Consider the following 17,309-nt stretch of genomic DNA (forward strand, 5'->3'; position numbering starts at 1 on the left):
CGAAAAATGGACAGAGATGTCAGCAGAGAGCACTGTGCTCGTGATGTCAGCAGAGAGCTCTGTGTTCCAAAAAGAAAATAATTTCCACTGTAGTATTCAGCAGCTAAGTAGTACTGAAAGGATTAAGATTTTTTAATAGAAGTAATTTGTATATCTGTTTAACTTTCTAACTTTCTGGCACCAGTTGATAAAAAAAGTTTTTCACTGGAGTACCCCTTTAATCCAGAGATGTATAATAGATAGTACATCGGCATTAGAACATAAGTGCCTAAAATATCACGTCACTGAAGATATAGTGGTCCTGGGGGCCGGGAGTTTTCTGGATTTCTTTAACAGCCTGAAATGAAGGACCAGGAACAATAGATAGAATTTAAAGGGGTACTCCCGTGGAAAACTTTTTTTATTTATTTAAATTTTTTTTTTTTTTAGATCAACTGGTGCCAGAAAGTTAAACAGATTTGTAAATTACTTCTATTAAAAAAAATCTTAATCCTTCCAGTACTTTTTAGGGGATGTATACTACAGAGGAAAAATTTATCTTTTTGGATTTCTCTTCTGTCACGACCACAGTGCTCTCTGCTGACCTCTGCTGTCCATTTTAGGAACTGTCCAGAGCAGGAGAAAAATCCCCATAGCAAACATGTGCCTCTCTAGACAGTTCCTAAAATGGACAGCAGAGGTCAGCAGAGAGCACTGTGGTCATGACAGAAGAGAAATCCAACTAGAAAAACATTTCCTCTGTAGTATATAGCCGCTAAAAAGTACTGGAAGGATTAAGATTTTTAAATAGAAGTAATTTACAAATCCGTTTAACTTTCTGGCATCAGCTGATTAAAAAAAAAAAAAAAGGTTTCCACAGGAGTGCCCCTTTAATTGCAGAGCAGATGGACAAGAGGTAGATTATAGCGTTTTAGCATTGGGGATCAAAAAAGTGACGTTTCCGGCACAAGTTTAGATGTCTCCGGACTCAGGTGCTGAGGTCCCCGGGATCGATTGTCACGCTACTGTTTGTCACCCTTATACCGTACCAGCCGGCCCAAAACTGGGTGTCACATCCTCCATGTTCAAAATAGATGTAGCGAACCCCAGGACCGTACATTCTGAAGGTGTATTCAATCTGTGAGAGGGGCCAAAGAGAAAAAGCCTTAATGTTCCTTCTATCACTAAATCCCATTACACCGATCCCTCCACCGCACCCATGTATGTGAATACCTGGGCCCACTCCGCGGTGCTCCACTGCTCTATACGAACAGGATCCGGCTTAAACTCCGCTATTACGGTCTTGTCATGTGACAAGAGTTGTACGTGAATCGTGTACTGGCTCCCACAGTCGTGTCTGGCTGAGTACCTACGGGGACACATTCAAATGGGAGACGCATGATGAGAGTTGTAGCGTTGCTGAAGAGCCGAAAAGGGGCAATAAATTAAAGGGGTATTCCGGGCACAAACATTTTATCAGGTGCAGGTGCTGAATCTCCAGTTTTGGAAACCTCCGGGTTTCTGGGGACGTGACGTCACGCCATGCCCCCTCCATTCATGTCTATGGGAGGGGGCGTGACGTCAGTCACGCCCCCTCCCATAGACATGAATGGAGGGGGCATGGCGTGACGTCATGTCCCCAGTCCCGGAAACCCGGAGGTTTCCGAAACTGGAGATTCAGCACCTGCACCCGATAAAATGTTTTTGCCCGGAATACCCCTTTAATACTTACCAGTCCTTGATGATTATGTTGGGTTGCACAATGTCCATGAACTCATTGGGGTATCCTTCTTTCTTCAGGTTGATAGTCTGGGACTTTAAACACCAACTAGAAACAATAGATAAAAGGTTCTGCATGAAAATATTGTAAAAATGAGAGGAGCGAGAGAGAGAGATTAGAGTGTGAAACAAGCAGTGCCCCTGTATTTCTAGGAGGCCTGGGTGACTCTGGGACTAACACTTTCTGGTACCTAGACCTGCATCTAAGTCATGGATGGGACCCATGATTCAAGGGCACAAAGAGAAATAAGTGCAACTGCTGGAAACATTTTGCCACCATACGACGCCCCATCGAGTCCTTTACTCTTGGACGTCACCATTCAGAGTAATTAGATCCACAAATTGTCAATTCGGGAGCCCCACCTACTTGACACCTTAGAATAAGGTATATTGCTGCTTTATAGTTTTCCGGGTTGAAGGGATAGTGGATAGGTCATAACTATCCCACATGGGAATACTCTTTTAGGGTATATTCACGCGTACAGGATATGCTGGATATTTTTTCTGCAGATTTTCTGCAGTTGATTTTTCTACCCATTGAAGTTACTGAGTAGCAAAGTCAGCTGCACTCAATAGGCCGCCGATCCTGTACGTGTGAGCGTACACTATGCGCGTATTCCCACATACAGTATCCTACAGATTTCAATGTAAACTAAATGACTGAACACTGCTTCATATCTCCGCTTTAAATCCTTCGCATCAAATACACACCGGATACTGAATGCGTGAATAGACCCTTAAAGGGGTACTCTACTGGAAAATAAAAATCTTAAATCAACTGGTGCCAGAAAGTTAAACAGATTTGTAAATTATTTCTATAAAAAAATCTTAATCCTTCCAGTACTTATCAGCTGCTGTTATGATCAGGAAGTTCTTTTTGATTTTCCTTTCTGCCCGACCACAGTGCTCTCTGCTGACATCTCTGCCAATTTTAGGAACTGTCCAGAGTAGGAGCAAATCCCCATAGAAAAGATATGCTGCTCTGGACAGTTCCTAAAATAGACAGAGGTGTCAGCAGAGAGCACTGTGGTCAGACAAAGAAAATTCAAAAAGAAAAGAACTTCCTGTGGATCATAACAGCAGCTGATAAGTACTGGAAGGATTAAGATTTTTTTAATCGAAGTAATTTACAAATCTGTTTAACTTTCTGGCACCAGTTAATTAAAAAAAAAAAAAAATGTTTTCCAGGGGAGTACCACTTTAATGGGGTACTCTGCTGTTAGACATCTTATCCAAAAGGATAGAGAATAAGATGTCTGATCGCAAGGGTCCCGCTGCTGGGGACCCCCGTGATCCCCCCTGCAGCAGCCCGGAGCGAAGTTTTCTCCGGACGGGGCATCGTGACGTCACGGCCTCGCCCGCTCAATGCAAGTCTATGGACCCCTTTAAGCTCCACAAGCCGGAATTGACCCCAAAACTTTCGCTTTACGCACGGTGTGCACTATTTCTTGCCCCTTTTATGGTTCAGTTCACAGTATTTTCCCACTAAAATTGCGACTAGTAAAGAAATGTCTCTTTAACCAACAGGTCAAGACTGATAACAATGGTGACGTATAAACGTACTGATAAGACGTGACATAGTACTTCTTTACTTTTTCATCTGGGAATGGCCGGCCATGGGCGCCAGGGAGGGTTTCCACCTTCCAATGATCGCCTCCATCTTCTTTTTTATGCCAGTACTTGAAGTTTTCTGTAAGGAGACACAAAGAGGCGAGACTACAGGATGAAATACTACAAGAGGGTGTAACGTGGGTCATATGGGGCAATTCTGCCCGAACTGTAACACACCTTTAACCCCTTAAGGATGTGTGATGTCCCAGTACGGGATGATGTGGCCCCGTACTGTCCTCCTGTCCTGTCAGGCAGAGTCCCTGCATGTCCCCTGGGCTCCCCTGCAGCATACCCCCATTATGTATATAGGTTTGCCTCTTTTATTGTACTGTTGCTTTAACGTTTGTACCACATTATTGTTACCCAGAGGGCTCCAGTGACCAGGTGACCCCCCAAGTGACCTATGGGCTCCTTGCACACCCCCCTATATAACCAGGGGAGGGGCTGCCATCTCTTCTGCTGTATACTGAGGTCCAGTGCAGTCGTCTCAGTGTCTGTGTCCAGAGCATTGGAGGCCTAAAGTCCTGCAGCCACAAGTCGGTCACCAGTAAGTCAAGTCATCTTATTGTCAGTCACCATCTCTGTCAAGTCCATCTGTAGTCACCATGGCCTGCACTAAAGTCAGTCTAACTACTGCGAGTCCCAGCAAGCCTGCGGGTCCCCCTGTGTCACTGGTCACCTCCCGGGGATATTTGGCTGTACTGCAAAGACTTTATCACCTGTCTGGCCTCAGTAAAGCTGCCGTTATCCTTAATCTGGCGTTGGGGTCTTCATTGCCCCTGCCTAACCCATGACCAGCGGCATTACCTTCGGGTGGTTAAGGCTAAACCACACCCTGGCGCCACGACAAGAAGGGGTTAATACCATCGGACCCTTGGGCCATAACATCTGCCCCGCATTGCACCCCGACTCCACAGATGCAGGGTGTATATTTAAATCCTGCACCTACCTAGAGGCTATTGAAGCTGAGGAACAAATATTTAAACTGCTGCCCAAGACGTGCGTGTGACTACAGCTGGTCAGTCTACAGATTTTGCAGAAGTACCATGCAAGTCTATGAGTCTTCCCCCAAATCCTTAGATTGAACGCTCATAGTTTCCCACAAAGGCCCAGACAGTGGCACAAAAATGTAAACATATTGGGGGAGATTTATCAAAACGTGTGCAGAGGAAAAGTTGCCCAGTTGCCCCTAGCAACCAATAAGATTTCTTCTTTCAATCTAAACAAGGCCTGTGAAAAATGAAAGCAGCGAGCTGATTGGTTGCTATGGGCAACTGGGCAACTTTTCCTCTCCACAGGTTTTGATAAATCTCCCCCATATCCTTCCACCCGAGCCAACACTGGATACCGTATATACCCGAGTATAAGCCGACCCGAATATAAGCCGAGGCCCCTAATTTCACCCCAAAACCCAAGAAAAGTTAATGACTCGACTATAAGCCTAGGGTGGGAAATACATCATCCCCCCCTGTCATCATCCCCCCCCCCCCGTCATCATCCAGACCCCCGTCATCATCTCCCCCCCCCCCCCCCCCCCCGTCATCATCCCCCCCCCGCCTGTCAATCCCTTCAATCAGTGGTCTTCAACCTGCGGACCTCCAGATGTTGCAAAACTACAACTCCCAGCATGCCCGGACAGCCATCGGCTGTCCGGGCAAGCTGGGAGTTGTAGTTTTGAAACCTCTGGAGGTCCGCAGGTTGAAGACCACTGCGGCCTTCGTCATCATCCAGACCCCCCATTTAGTTTTCGACTCAGTCACCTGATATAACTGTATGTAATCTCTTATATGGTCTGTAGTGTAATGATGGGGGTTGTTGTCAGTCACCTGATATAACTGTATGTAATCTCTTATATGGTCTGTAGTGTAATGATGGGGGTTGTTGTCCTGATATAACTGTATGTAATCTCTTATATGGTCTGTAGTGTAATGATGGGGGTTGTTGTCCTGATATAACTGTATGTAATCTCTTATATGGTCTGTAGTGTAATGATGGGGGTTGTTGTCCTGATATAACTGTATGTAATCTCTTATATGGTCTGTAGTGTAATGATGGGGGTTGTTGTCACCTGATATAACTGTATGTAATCTCTTATATGGTCTGTAGTGTAATGATGGGGGTTGTTGTCCTGATATAACTGTATGTAATCTCTTATATGGTCTGTAGTGTAATGATGGGGGTTGTTGTCACCTGATATAACTGTATGTAATCTCTTATATGGTCTGTAGTGTAATGATGGGGGTTGTTGTCACCTGATATAACTGTATGTAATCTCTTATATGGTCTGTAGTGTAATGATGGGGGTTGTTGTCAGTCACCTGATATAACTGTATGTAATCACTTATATGGTCTGTAGTGTAATGATGGGGGTTGTTGTCACCTGATATAACTGTATGTAATCACGTTGTTCTCACCACGGGTCAGAATAGGAGACTGCGCCATTTTTCAGGTCTCATTAATGTCTATGAGAAGAATGCGGCATTCACAATCTAGTAATACAACATTTTCGTGTTAAGGAAACAGTATTCGGTGTAAGCAGCTTCCTCAGAAGGGTCATGAGGAGAAAATGCAGTAAAACCGATCCCGCCAGCGCGCGCTGCGGTGGAAAGATAGTAGTTCTGATAAGGAAAGACGTAAACATGCAGTTTATGCTACGGGTTATTTTTCTGTTTCACATTTACTGTGTAAGAGGAAGTGGGCGACTCCCCGACAGATCACGACATCCGTATCCTCTGCCGTTCTGTTTCTAGGAAAGTTGGCTACAAATCAATATGGCTGCTATCGCTTCAGGATTTCCCCCTAGCTTTTGTAGACTCCTGAACGGTAAATATGGAAAGCTGGATACAGTTGCAATATACAGATTTCGGGAAAAATTAGGTGATGGCTTCTAGAGATAAGCGAACTTACAGTAAATTCGATTCGTCACGAACTTCTCGGCTCGGCAGTTGATGTCTTATCCTGCGTAAATTAGTTCAGCTTTCAGGTGCTCCGGTGGGCTGGAAAAGGTGGATACAGTCCTAGGAGACTCTTTCCTAGGAATGTATCCACCTTTTCCAGCCCACCGGAGCACCGGAAAGCTGAATTAATTTATGCAGGATAAGTCATCAACTGCCGAGCCGAGAAGTTTGTGACGAATCGAATTTACTGTAAATTCGCTCATCTCTAATGGCTTCAGTAGCAGCTAAAATAAAGGCCATATGTATGATCACCCAGCTTTTCCAGATGCCAAACTATATGAAATAACTTGAAATCTGCAAAGAGAGGAAAATATTTCCAGAATATTATATATATATATATTTTTTTTATTTTTTTGTATATATATATATATAACGGTTTTTGGCCACCACGAGAACGGAAGATCGTGACGTCAGGTCTCCGCCCCCGTGTGATGTCATACCCGCCCCCTCAATGCAAGTCTATGGGAGGGGGCGTGACATTCGTCACGCCCCCTCCCATAGACTTGCATTGAGGGGGCGGGTGTGACGTCACACGGGGGCGGAGTCCTGACGTCACGATCTTCCGTACTCGTGGTCGGGATGGTATTAGTAGCCTGAGGGCCTCCAGCGGTTCCGGAAGCCGTTACAGGTGGGTGCCGCAATGGTATAATGTGGGGGTCCCCAGCGGCGGGACCCCCGCCATCAGACATCTTATCCTTTGGATAGGGGATAAGATATCTAGGGGTGGAGTACCCCTTTAAAAGCCGTCCAATAATAGAAAAGTATCTAACCATGGGTATCATTTTAATCTCATTGACCCACAGAAGAAAACGTAATTTCTACCGTGAAGTTTACAGCGTGAAAACAGAACCTTCCAAAATTTGCAACAACTCTCATTATCTTCCAAAATTTTCAATTTCCCCAAACAAATAATATATATTTTTTTTTAGTTTTGCCATACATATTATGGTAAAATAAAAAAGGTGTTATTACAAAGTACAATTGTGCACGCAAAAAAAATAAGCCCTCATATGTGTCTGTGGATGGAAATATAAAAGAGTTATGGATTTTAGAATGAGAGGAGGAAAAAAAAACGCAAAAAAAAGCAAAAATAACATTTCCTATGTCGTTAAAGGGGTACTCCGGTGGAAAAATTTTTCTTTTTAAATCAACTGGTGCCAGAAAGTTATACAGATTTGTAAATTACATCTATTAAAAAATCTTAATCCTTCCAGTACTTATTAGCTGCTGAATACTACAGAGGAAATTATTTTCTTTTTGGAACACAGAGCTCTCTGCTGACATCATGACCACAGTGCTCTCTGCTGACATCTCTGTCCATTTTAGGAACTGTCCAGAACAGCATATGTTTGCTATGGGGATTTTCTCCTACTCTGGACAGTTCCTAAAATGGACAGAGATGTCAGCAGAGAGCACTGTGGTCATGATGTCAGCAGAGAGCTCTGTGTTCCAAAAAGAAAATACATTTCCTCTGTAGTATTCAGCAGCTAATAAGTACTGGAAGGATTACGATTTTTAATAGAAGTTATTTACAAATCTGTTTAACTTTCTGGCACCAATTGATTTAAAAAAATAAATAAATTTAAAAAAAAAAAGTTTTCCACCGTACTCCGCTGCTCAGCGTTTGGAACAAACTGTTCTAAACACTGGAGCTGGCAGCTCGTGACATCATAGCCCCGCCCCCTCATGATGTCACAGCTGTCACTCCCCTTCCCATAGACTTGCATTGAGGGGGCGGGTGTTCCAAATGCTGAGCAGCGGAGTACCTGTTTAAGAGGTTAAAGATGCAACCAGCAAAAAGTAATTCTACTAAAAAAAAAAAAAAAAAAAAAATCTGACCTTCTGCAATTGGGTTTTTCAGTAAATTCTTCTTCCGTAGATGTAGAAAGTAGAACATCCTCCAGTCCGGTGGGATCCGTCTGCATCGCCTCAATATAAATCCGTCCCGCTGACATTTCGTCTTCCATAAAGCGGACGAGTCAATCACATTTCTCCACAGCGTACAGACCGGTCGGCAGCGGCAGATCAGATCAGGCGCAGGAACGGCGGACAGGATTTCCAGCAGGACTCCCTCCGGGACGGCGTTCATCATCCTGCAGCCTAGGAACACCCCAAAAAAAAATAATGAAATATCATTGCTATTATGGCTCCATTAGACAGCTCAGCTTTTCTAGTATCCTGCATGGTATAGTGATGAAACCATAATGCAAGGTATAATGTATCACTGCCCTGCAGGATGCTGGAAAAGCAGAAATGGGCGCCACTTCGGAAATTTTATCATAGAAATCCTCTTCTCTTAGGTAAAAAAATAAATAAAAATTCTTAGCATTATCAGTTTCTGGGAAAGCTGGGTGAAGCTCAATATCATACTGACATTTAAATCTCAGGCCCCGCCTAGGACCATCCTACAATATGCACAGACTCGTCCTACTTGCAGAAAGTTGTGTGAAAACCATATAAATAGGTTCAAACGGATGAGCTATGGCTGCAGGTCCTGCGCTCTTAGGGGGGTGTCACCCAGCTTTCCCTGTGCTGCAGAGGTTTGCTGCGCAATCAAGCAGATTTGCTAGTCAGGAAGCTGAGAAAGATGAATTACATCCCCGTTATAGTCCTGTTATCCAGAAAGAGTTAAATGACAATTCAGCCGCCACCGGTGAGTAATAAACCCAGAAACAACTCTCATTACCTCCTATAAGAGCAGATCAGGGGCCCCAAGCTGCTTCCCGGACACGTGATGTCATCATGTGGTCACGTGATCTAACCAAGGACTCGCAGCACTATTTAAAGGGAAAGAGACACAAGTCCAGCTGCTGCACTCACTATATATATATATATATATATATATATATATATATATATATATATATATATATATATAGGGCTGGAGGAGAGCTTCAAGTTTAGATCAGGCCTTTGTTGTGCACAGTTTGACTTGATTGCAGGGCACTGTACATTTGATAAGGGTTAACCCCTTCCCTCCCTGGGATGCATGAGTACATCCTTACAGCAGATACATTCCCACTTCAGGACGTACCCATACGGTGTCCATTCTAGGACATCGTCAGCCGTAACTCCGTCCTCCGTCAGGTGAAACGGCGTCCCGCCTCCTCCCTCGGACCAATCGCCGTCAGGTGTCAATCGCAACTCCCTCCTTCCTCCTTTGTCATCCTAAAGTCTCTCATCCGAAACTCCATCATCCCTCAGATGAAAAACCTTCCTGCCGTGTAGTAGAGCGGAGACAGTGTCTACTCTGCTATACAGACTCTGCAGCACATGTAGTACACGTGCAAGTTTCACAGTTTCGGCTCTGCTATACGGCGCTGTGCAGCGTCGGCCCTGCTATACAGTGCTGTGCAGCGTCTCTGCTATACAGTGCTGTGCAGCGTCTCTGCTATACAGTGCTGTGCAGCGTCGGCCCTGCTATACAGTGCTGTGCAGTGTCGGCTCTGCTATACAGTGCTGTGCAGCGTCGGCTCTGCTATACAGTGCTGTGCAGTGTCTCTGCTATACAGTGCTGTGCAGTGTCTCTGCTATACAGTGCTGTGCAGCGTCGGCCCTGCTATACAGTGCTGTGCAGTGTCTCTGCTATACAGTGCTGTGCAGCGTCGGCCCTGCTATACAGTGCTGTGCAGTGTCTCTGCTATACAGTGCTGTGCAGCGTCGGCCCTGCTATACAGTGCTGTGCAGTGTCTCTGCTATACAGTGCTGTGCAGTGTCTCTGCTATACAGTGCTGTGCAGCGTCGGCCCTGCTATACAGTGCTGTGCAGTGTCTCTGCTATACAGTGCTGTGCAGTGTCTCTGCTATACAGTGCTGTGCAGCGTCGGCCCTGCTATACAGTGCTGTGCAGTGTCTCTGCTATACAGTGCTGTGCAGTGTCTCTGCTATACAGTGCTGTGCAGCGTCGGCCCTGCTATACAGTGCTGTGCAGTGTCTCTGCTATACAGTGCTGTGCAGTGTCTCTGCTATACAGTGCTGTGCAGCGTCGGCCCTGCTATACAGTGCTGTGCAGTGTCTCTGCTATACAGTGCTGTGCAGTGTCTCTGCTATACAGTGCTGTGCAGTGTCTCTGCTATACAGTGCTGTGCAGCGTCGGCCCTGCTATACAGTGCTGTGCAGCGTCGGCTCTGCTATACAGTGCTGTGCAGTGTCTCTGCTATACAGTGCTGTGCAGCGTCGGCCCTGCTATACAGTGCTGTGCAGCGTCGGCTCTGCTATACGGTGCTGTGCAGCGTCGGCTCTGCTAAGGGAGGAGGGAGTTGTGGCTGAAGGATGACTGCGATTGGCCCGTTGGAGGAGGGAGTTGCGGCTGAAGGATGACTGTGATTGGCCCGTTGGAGGAGGCGGGGCGCTGTTTCACCTGACAGAGGACGGAGTTGCGGCTGGCGATGTCCTAACATAGTATGGACACCAATGATTCCTGAATATCTCATACGTTACAGATCAGCAATGGGTCCCAGCTGTCAATCACAGCCGGAATCCCGCCACAGCTGCCGAGACTGAGATCGCGATGGTCTCAGCAGCGTTAACCCCATAGATGCCGTGGTGGTCAGTACTAACCACTGCGTCTATAAGATTCACATGGGGAGGAGGCTGTAGCGTGCGTTTCTTACGGCTTTAAAAGGAGTACTCCGCTGCTCAGCGTTTGGAACAAACTGTTCCGAATGCTGGAGCCGGGAGTTCGGGACGTCATAGCCCCGCCCCTCATTGCATCACGCCCCCTCAATGCAAGTCTATGGGAGGGGAGGGGAGGGGGGGGCATGACGGCCATCATGCCCCCTCCCATAGGCTTGCATTGAGGGGCGGGGTGTGATGCAATGAGGGGGCGGGGCTATGACATCACGACCTCCCAGCGCTGGCTCCAGCGTTCGGAACAGTTTGTTTCAAACGCTGAGCAGCGGAGTACCCCTTTAATTCATTTAAAATGAAGGGAAAAGGATAGCTAAATGATTGATAAGGGGAGATGTGGAAAAGAATATCAAACCTTCTGTTTACACTGTAACAGTATCATTAAAGGGGTACTCCGTTGTAAAACAATTTCTTTTTCAAATCAACTGATGCCAGAAAGTTGAACAGATTTGTAAATGACTTCTATTAAAAAATCTTTACCCTTGCAGTACTTATCAGCTGCTGTATACTCCAGAGGAAGTTGTGTAGTTCTTTTCAGTCTGACCACAGTGCTCTCTGCTGACACCTCTGTCCATGTCAGAAACTGTCCAGCGCAGGAGAGGTTTTCTATGGGGATTTGCTCCTACTCTGGACAGTTCCTAAAATGGACAGAGGTGTCAGCAGAGAGCACTGTGGTCAGACAGAAAATAACTACACAACTTCCTCTGGGGCATACAGCAGCTGATAAGTCCTGGAAGGATTAAGATTTTTTAAATGGAAGTAATTTACAAATCAGTTTAACTTTCTGGCACCAGTTGATTAAAAAAAAAATTTTTCTACCCCTTAGTACCCCTTAAGATGGCAAATAGTGGAAAAAATACCATTAGGTGTAATGAAGCCATCAATCGATCGCAGACGTCTATTACAACATGAGGCATTCTGGCTAAATAAACTAGATACAATGTATCCGTCAGGATTAAATGACATTTGTAGTTTTAGAGCATTTTTATGAAAATGTCTATTTGAATGGGTTTATTTGGATACTAATAATGTAGTCACATCTCCTAGTAAACTAAACTAAACTAGTTGTAATTAAAGGGGTACTCCTCCCCTAGACATCTTATCCCCTATCAAAAGGATAGTGGATAAGATGTCCCAGCGGCCGTGATCTCAGTGCAGCACCCAGCGTTCATTTAGAACACTTGGAGCGGGGGGTCGTGACATCACGGCCACGCCCCTCGCCATGTCTCGCCACGCCCCCTCAATGCAAGTCTATGGGAGGGGGCGTGACGGCCGTCACGCCCCCTCCCATAGACTTGCATTGAGGGGGCGTGGCGTGACGTCACGACGGGCCGTGGCCATGATGTCACCACCCCCGCTGCCCGCTCCAAGCTTGTTCCGAACGCTGGGGCAGCGGAGTACCCCTTTAAGTACAGGTATGCCTACACTAGTAGATGCATTTTAGGTCAGGTCTGGGTACGTATGAGTAAAGGGATGTACCTCGAAACATTGCGTCAGACCCTGATGGCTAAGACCATGTTATGCTCAATGTACTGATGCTATAACTTGGTGACATCTCTTTTTATGCTCATTCTAAAAAAAATTAAAGGGGTACTCTGGTGGAAAAAAAATTTTCTTTTTTTTTCTTCTTTTTTTTTTTCTTCCAACTGGTGCCAGAAAGTTAAACATATTTGTAAATTACTTCTATTTAAAAATCTTAAAAGGACATCTGCAGCGTTGCAAACACTTATCTCCTATCCTAATAAGTACTGGAAGGATTAAAGGACAACTGCAGCGGCATTACACTTATCCCCTATCCACAGGTTAGGGGATAAGTGTTTGATCGCGGGGAGTCCGAACGCTGGGACCCCCTGTGATCTCCTGTACGGGGCCGCGGCTCTCCCGCGCAGGGTCGTGCCTGCCGCAGCATGACGTTGCGGCCGGCACGCCTCCTCCATACATCTCTATGGGAGAGGTGGGGAGGCAGCATTCGTGCCTCCCCGCATCCCCCATAGAACTGTATGGGGACGGGGAGGAGACGGGGCGTCACCGTCGACCTCTAGGTCGACGCTACGTCACCATGGGCGCTAATGCCGGCGCCCCGTTAGGGAGATCGAGGGGGGCCCAGCGGTCGGACCCCCCACGATCAAACACTTATCCCCTATCCTGTAGATAGGGGATAAGTGTAATGCCGCTGCAGTTGTCCTTTAATCCTTCCAGTACTTATTAGCTGCTGAATACTACAGAGGAAATGCTTTTCTTTTTTGGAACACAGAGTTCTCTGCTGACATCACGACCACAGTGCTCTCTGCTGACATCTCTGTCCATTTTAGGAACTGTCCAGAGTAGGAGAAAATCCCCATAGAAAACGTATGCTGCTCTGAACAGTTCCTAAAATGGAAAGAGATGTCAGCAGAGAGCACTGTGCTCGTGATGTCAGCAGAGAGCTCTGTGTTCCAAAAAGAAAATAATTTTCCTCTGTTGTATTCAGAAGCTAATAAGTACTGGAAGGATTAAGATTTTTTAAATAGAAGTAATTTACAAATCTGTTTAACTTTCTGGCACCAGTTTTCCACGGGAGTACCCCTTTAAGTTTAAATAGGAGTCGGTGAGACTCCATACCAGGGCGGAATACTTAGTGCAGACACTTGCTAATGTGTTCAAGATTCCCCTGTCCCCCATCGGTGACCTTGTGATGTGATCGCGGGGTCCCGATGGTTGCTATGGCAGCAGAAAGCCAGATGATGGCCTCTTGTCTGCCTAGTGTGGAAGCCATAGGTCGGGTCCCACTGGTCAGTGTAATACAGATGAACTGCAGCATAGTATAACGGGGAAGAAGTATCAAAATAAAATGTTTTTAATAAATAAATACATACATACTGCTTTCCCAATAAAGCCCTGTATTATTATAAAAAGATAAAAAATAAAAAAATTTTTTATATATATACACACGGATTTAGACAGTTTTTTTCTGTCTAAATTTGTCGCACAGAAAGTCGCAGTCTAAATATGTGCGACTTTTTTGCGACTTTTGCTCTAGAGGATTTTTAGAACATGATGCATTCTGGTCTATTTTAGACGGATAAATGCATTGGTGCTGACTTTTCACCGACAAGTTGCATCGGCTGACAGTACGCCGAAATGTCAGACCATGCTGGAGTAGGTTTAAATACAGTCTAAAGCAGTGGTCTTCAACCTGAGGACCTCCAGATGTTGCAAAACTACAACTCCCAGCATGCCCGGACAGCCGTTGGCTGTCCGGGCATGCCGGGAGTTGTAGTTTTGCAACATCTGGAGGTCCGCAGGTTGAAGACCACTGGTCTAAAGCATAGATCCCAAAGTCCGTGCGCAGAATTTATCAAGAGCCGCGCTCCTTTTGATAAATTAGGCGCACAATAGACCGGACTAACCCTCTGTAGTTTGGTTTATATTGATGAGGGACATAGACAACTGTGATAAATCTCCCCCATGGTGTCCAATTTAGTCGTAACTCCGTCCTCTGTCAGGTGAAACAGCGCCCCGCCTCCTCCCTCGGACCAATCGCCGTCATCCTTCAGCCACAACTCCCTCCTCCCTTAGCAGAGCCAACGCTGCACAGCACCGTATAGCAGAGCCGACGCTGCACAGCACTGTATAGCAGAGCCGACGCTGCACAGCACTGTATAGCAGAGCCGACGCTGCACAGCACTGTATAGGAGAGCCGACGCTGCACAGCACTGTATAGCAGAGCAGACGCTGCACAGCACTGTATAGCAGAGCAGACGCTGCACAGCACTGTATAGCAGAGCAGACGCTGCACAGCACTGTATAGCAGAGCCGACGCTGCACAGCACAGTATAGCAGAGCCGACGCTGCACAGCACTGTATAGCAGAGCCGACGCTGCACAGCACTGTATAGCAGAGCCGACGCTGCACAGCACCGTATAGCAGAGCCGACGCTGCACAGCACCGTATAGGAGAGCCGACGCTGCACAGCACCGTATAGCAGAGCCGACGCTGCACAGCACCGTATAGCAGAGCCGACGCTGCACAGCACCGTATAGCAGAGCCGACGCTGCACAGCACCGTATAGCAGAGCCGACGCTGCACAGCACCGTATAGCAGAGCCGACGCTGCACAGCACCGTATAGCAGAGCCGACGCTGCACAGCACCGTATAGCAGAGCCGACGCTGCACAGCACCGTATAGCAGAGCCGACGCTGCACAGCACCGTATAGCAGAGCCGACGCTGCACAGCACCGTATAGCAGAGCCGACGCTGCACAGCACCGTATAGCAGAGCCGACGCTGCACAGCACCGTATAGCAGAGCCGACGCTGCACAGCACCGTATAGCAGAGCCGACGCTGCACAGCACCGTATAGCAGAGCCGACGCTGCACAGCACCGTATAGCAGAGCCGACGCTGCACAGCACCGTATAGCAGAGCCGACGCTGCACAGCACCGTATAGCAGAGCCGACGCTGCACAGCACCGTATAGCAGAGCCGACGCTGCACAGCACCGTATAGCAGAGCCGACGCTGCACAGCACCGTATAGCAGAGCCGACGCTGCACAGCACCGTATAGCAGAGCCGACGCTGCACAGCACCGTATAGGAGAGCCGACGCTGCACAGCACCGTATAGCAGAGCCGACGCTGCACAGCACCGTATAGCAGAGCCGACGCTGCACAGCACCGTATAGCAGAGCCGACGCTGCACAGCACCGTATAGCAGAGCCGACGCTGCACAGCACCGTATAGCAGAGCCGACGCTGCACAGCACCGTATAGCAGAGCCGACGCTGCACAGCACCGTATAGCAGAGCCGACGCTGCACAGCACCGTATAGCAGAGCCGACGCTGCACAGCACCGTATAGCAGAGCCGACGCTGCACAGCACCGTATAGCAGAGCCGACGCTGCACAGCACCGTATAGCAGAGCCGACGCTGCACAGCACCGTATAGCAGAGCCGACGCTGCACAGCACCGTATAGCAGAGCCGACGCTGCACAGCACCGTATAGCAGAGCCGACGCTGCACAGCACCGTATAGCAGAGCCGACGCTGCACAGCACCGTATAGGAGAGCCGACGCTGCACAGCACCGTATAGCAGAGCCGACGCTGCACAGCACCGTATAGGAGAGCCGACGCTGCACAGCACCGTATAGGAGAGCCGACGCTGCACAGCACCGTATAGCAGAGCCGACGCTGCACAGCACCGTATAGCAGAGCCGACGCTGCACAGCACTGTATAGGAGAGCCGACGCTGCACAGCACTGTATAGGAGAGCCGACGCTGAATAGCACGTACAGCAGAACCCGTATAGCAGAGAGTTGACACTGACTCGGCTCTACTACACGGCAGGAAGGTTTTTTGTCTGTGGGATGATGGAGTTTTAGATGAGAGACTTTAGGATGACAAAGGAGGGAGGAGGGAGTTGCAGCTGATGCCTGACGGAGATTGGCCCGAGGGAGGAGGCGGGACGCCGTTTCACCTGACGTGGGACGGAGTTACGTCTGATGATGTCCTAAAATGGACACCGTACATATAGGTATCACCACATTTATAATGACTTGTACTGTAAAATAATGTTTTTTTTTATCCCGCACAGTAAACGCTGTATAAAAACAACAACTAAAAAAGAGCAAGAATTGCTAATTTTAGTCACATTGCCTTCAAAAAGGAGTATGAAATATAATCAAGAGTTATATTAGTATTTATGGCAAAAATACTGTAAAAAGAACAGCTCGTCCCGAAAAAAAAAAGCCCTCGAGCAATGCGGTCAGACGGTAATTACTCACCGGTAATTCTGTTTCCTTGTAGTCACGACAGCACAACCATAGAGATGGACTTCTCCCCAAGGACAGGAAACCTAAAATATAAAAGGAAGTACAGCCCTCCTATACGTCAGAGCGCTACCGAGACCTAAAAAAACCCTCCGACCAGTTTATACCAACACAATAAACCTCAGACCTTTTTTTTTTTAAATGCAACAACCCAGTGAACACCAATATTGTGCTAAAAAAACTAAAAGAAAGGGTGGAAAAAATTAAAGGGGAACTCCACTGACCCAGCATCCGGAACATTGTGTTCTAAACACTATGGAGGAGATTTATCAAAACCCGTCCAGAGGAAAAGTTGCTGAGTTGCCCATAGCAACCAATCAGATCGCTTCTTTCTTTTTTCAGAGGCCTTGTTAAAAATGAAAGCAGCGATCTGATTGGTTGCTATGGGCAACCTTTGGACGGGTTTTGATAAATCTCCCCCTATGTGCGGGCTGCGGGGGTTGTGATGTCACGGAAACACCCCTTGGACGCCTGGATTTGGGCCCTATTGATTGCTGCTAGTCCCCCCAAGGATGGAATATTCTCTTGTTATGTAATGGAGAGTTTTTCTTCA

General features: G+C 47.1%; 2 protein-coding genes across 9 annotated transcripts in view; one reads left to right on the forward strand and one right to left on the reverse strand.

Moving 5' to 3' along the window:
* Positions 1–797: 797 nt before the first annotated feature.
* LOC130293486 (F-box only protein 6-like) lies at positions 798–17,011 on the reverse strand. 5 transcript variants are annotated; one of them, XM_056542222.1, is made up of 6 exons: positions 16,712–17,011; positions 8,166–8,426; positions 3,322–3,448; positions 1,712–1,807; positions 1,213–1,348; positions 798–1,117 (listed from the first exon to the last, which is right to left on the reverse strand). In XM_056542222.1, the coding sequence occupies exons 2-6, from the start codon at positions 8,416–8,418 to the stop codon at positions 968–970; spliced, it is 762 nt and encodes a 253-aa protein (XP_056398197.1). In that variant the 5' UTR covers positions 8,419–8,426; positions 16,712–17,011; the 3' UTR covers positions 798–967. The 5 variants fall into 5 exon arrangements, with proteins under 5 accessions (XP_056398197.1, XP_056398195.1, XP_056398198.1 ...); XM_056542220.1 differs by lacking the exon at positions 16,712–17,011 and adding an exon at positions 9,361–9,383; XM_056542223.1 differs by lacking the exon at positions 16,712–17,011 and adding an exon at positions 8,923–8,972.
* Positions 3,681–17,309, forward strand: part of FBXO2 (F-box protein 2) — an 88,379-nt gene continuing 74,750 nt past the window's right edge. Inside the window, exon 1 of one of the 4 annotated variants that reach the window (XM_056542235.1) lies at positions 3,681–3,916. The gene's annotated coding sequence lies outside the window, so the exon portion shown is untranslated. Of the gene's footprint in view, positions 3,917–8,948; positions 8,980–17,236; positions 17,289–17,309 lie in introns of those variants that run through there. The other 3 variants (XM_056542230.1, XM_056542233.1, XM_056542232.1) reach the window with 3 other exon arrangements.

This window comes from Hyla sarda, chromosome 10, assembly GCF_029499605.1.
Source record: "Hyla sarda isolate aHylSar1 chromosome 10, aHylSar1.hap1, whole genome shotgun sequence".
In the NCBI taxonomy this organism is placed as follows: Eukaryota; Metazoa; Chordata; class Amphibia; order Anura; family Hylidae; genus Hyla; species Hyla sarda.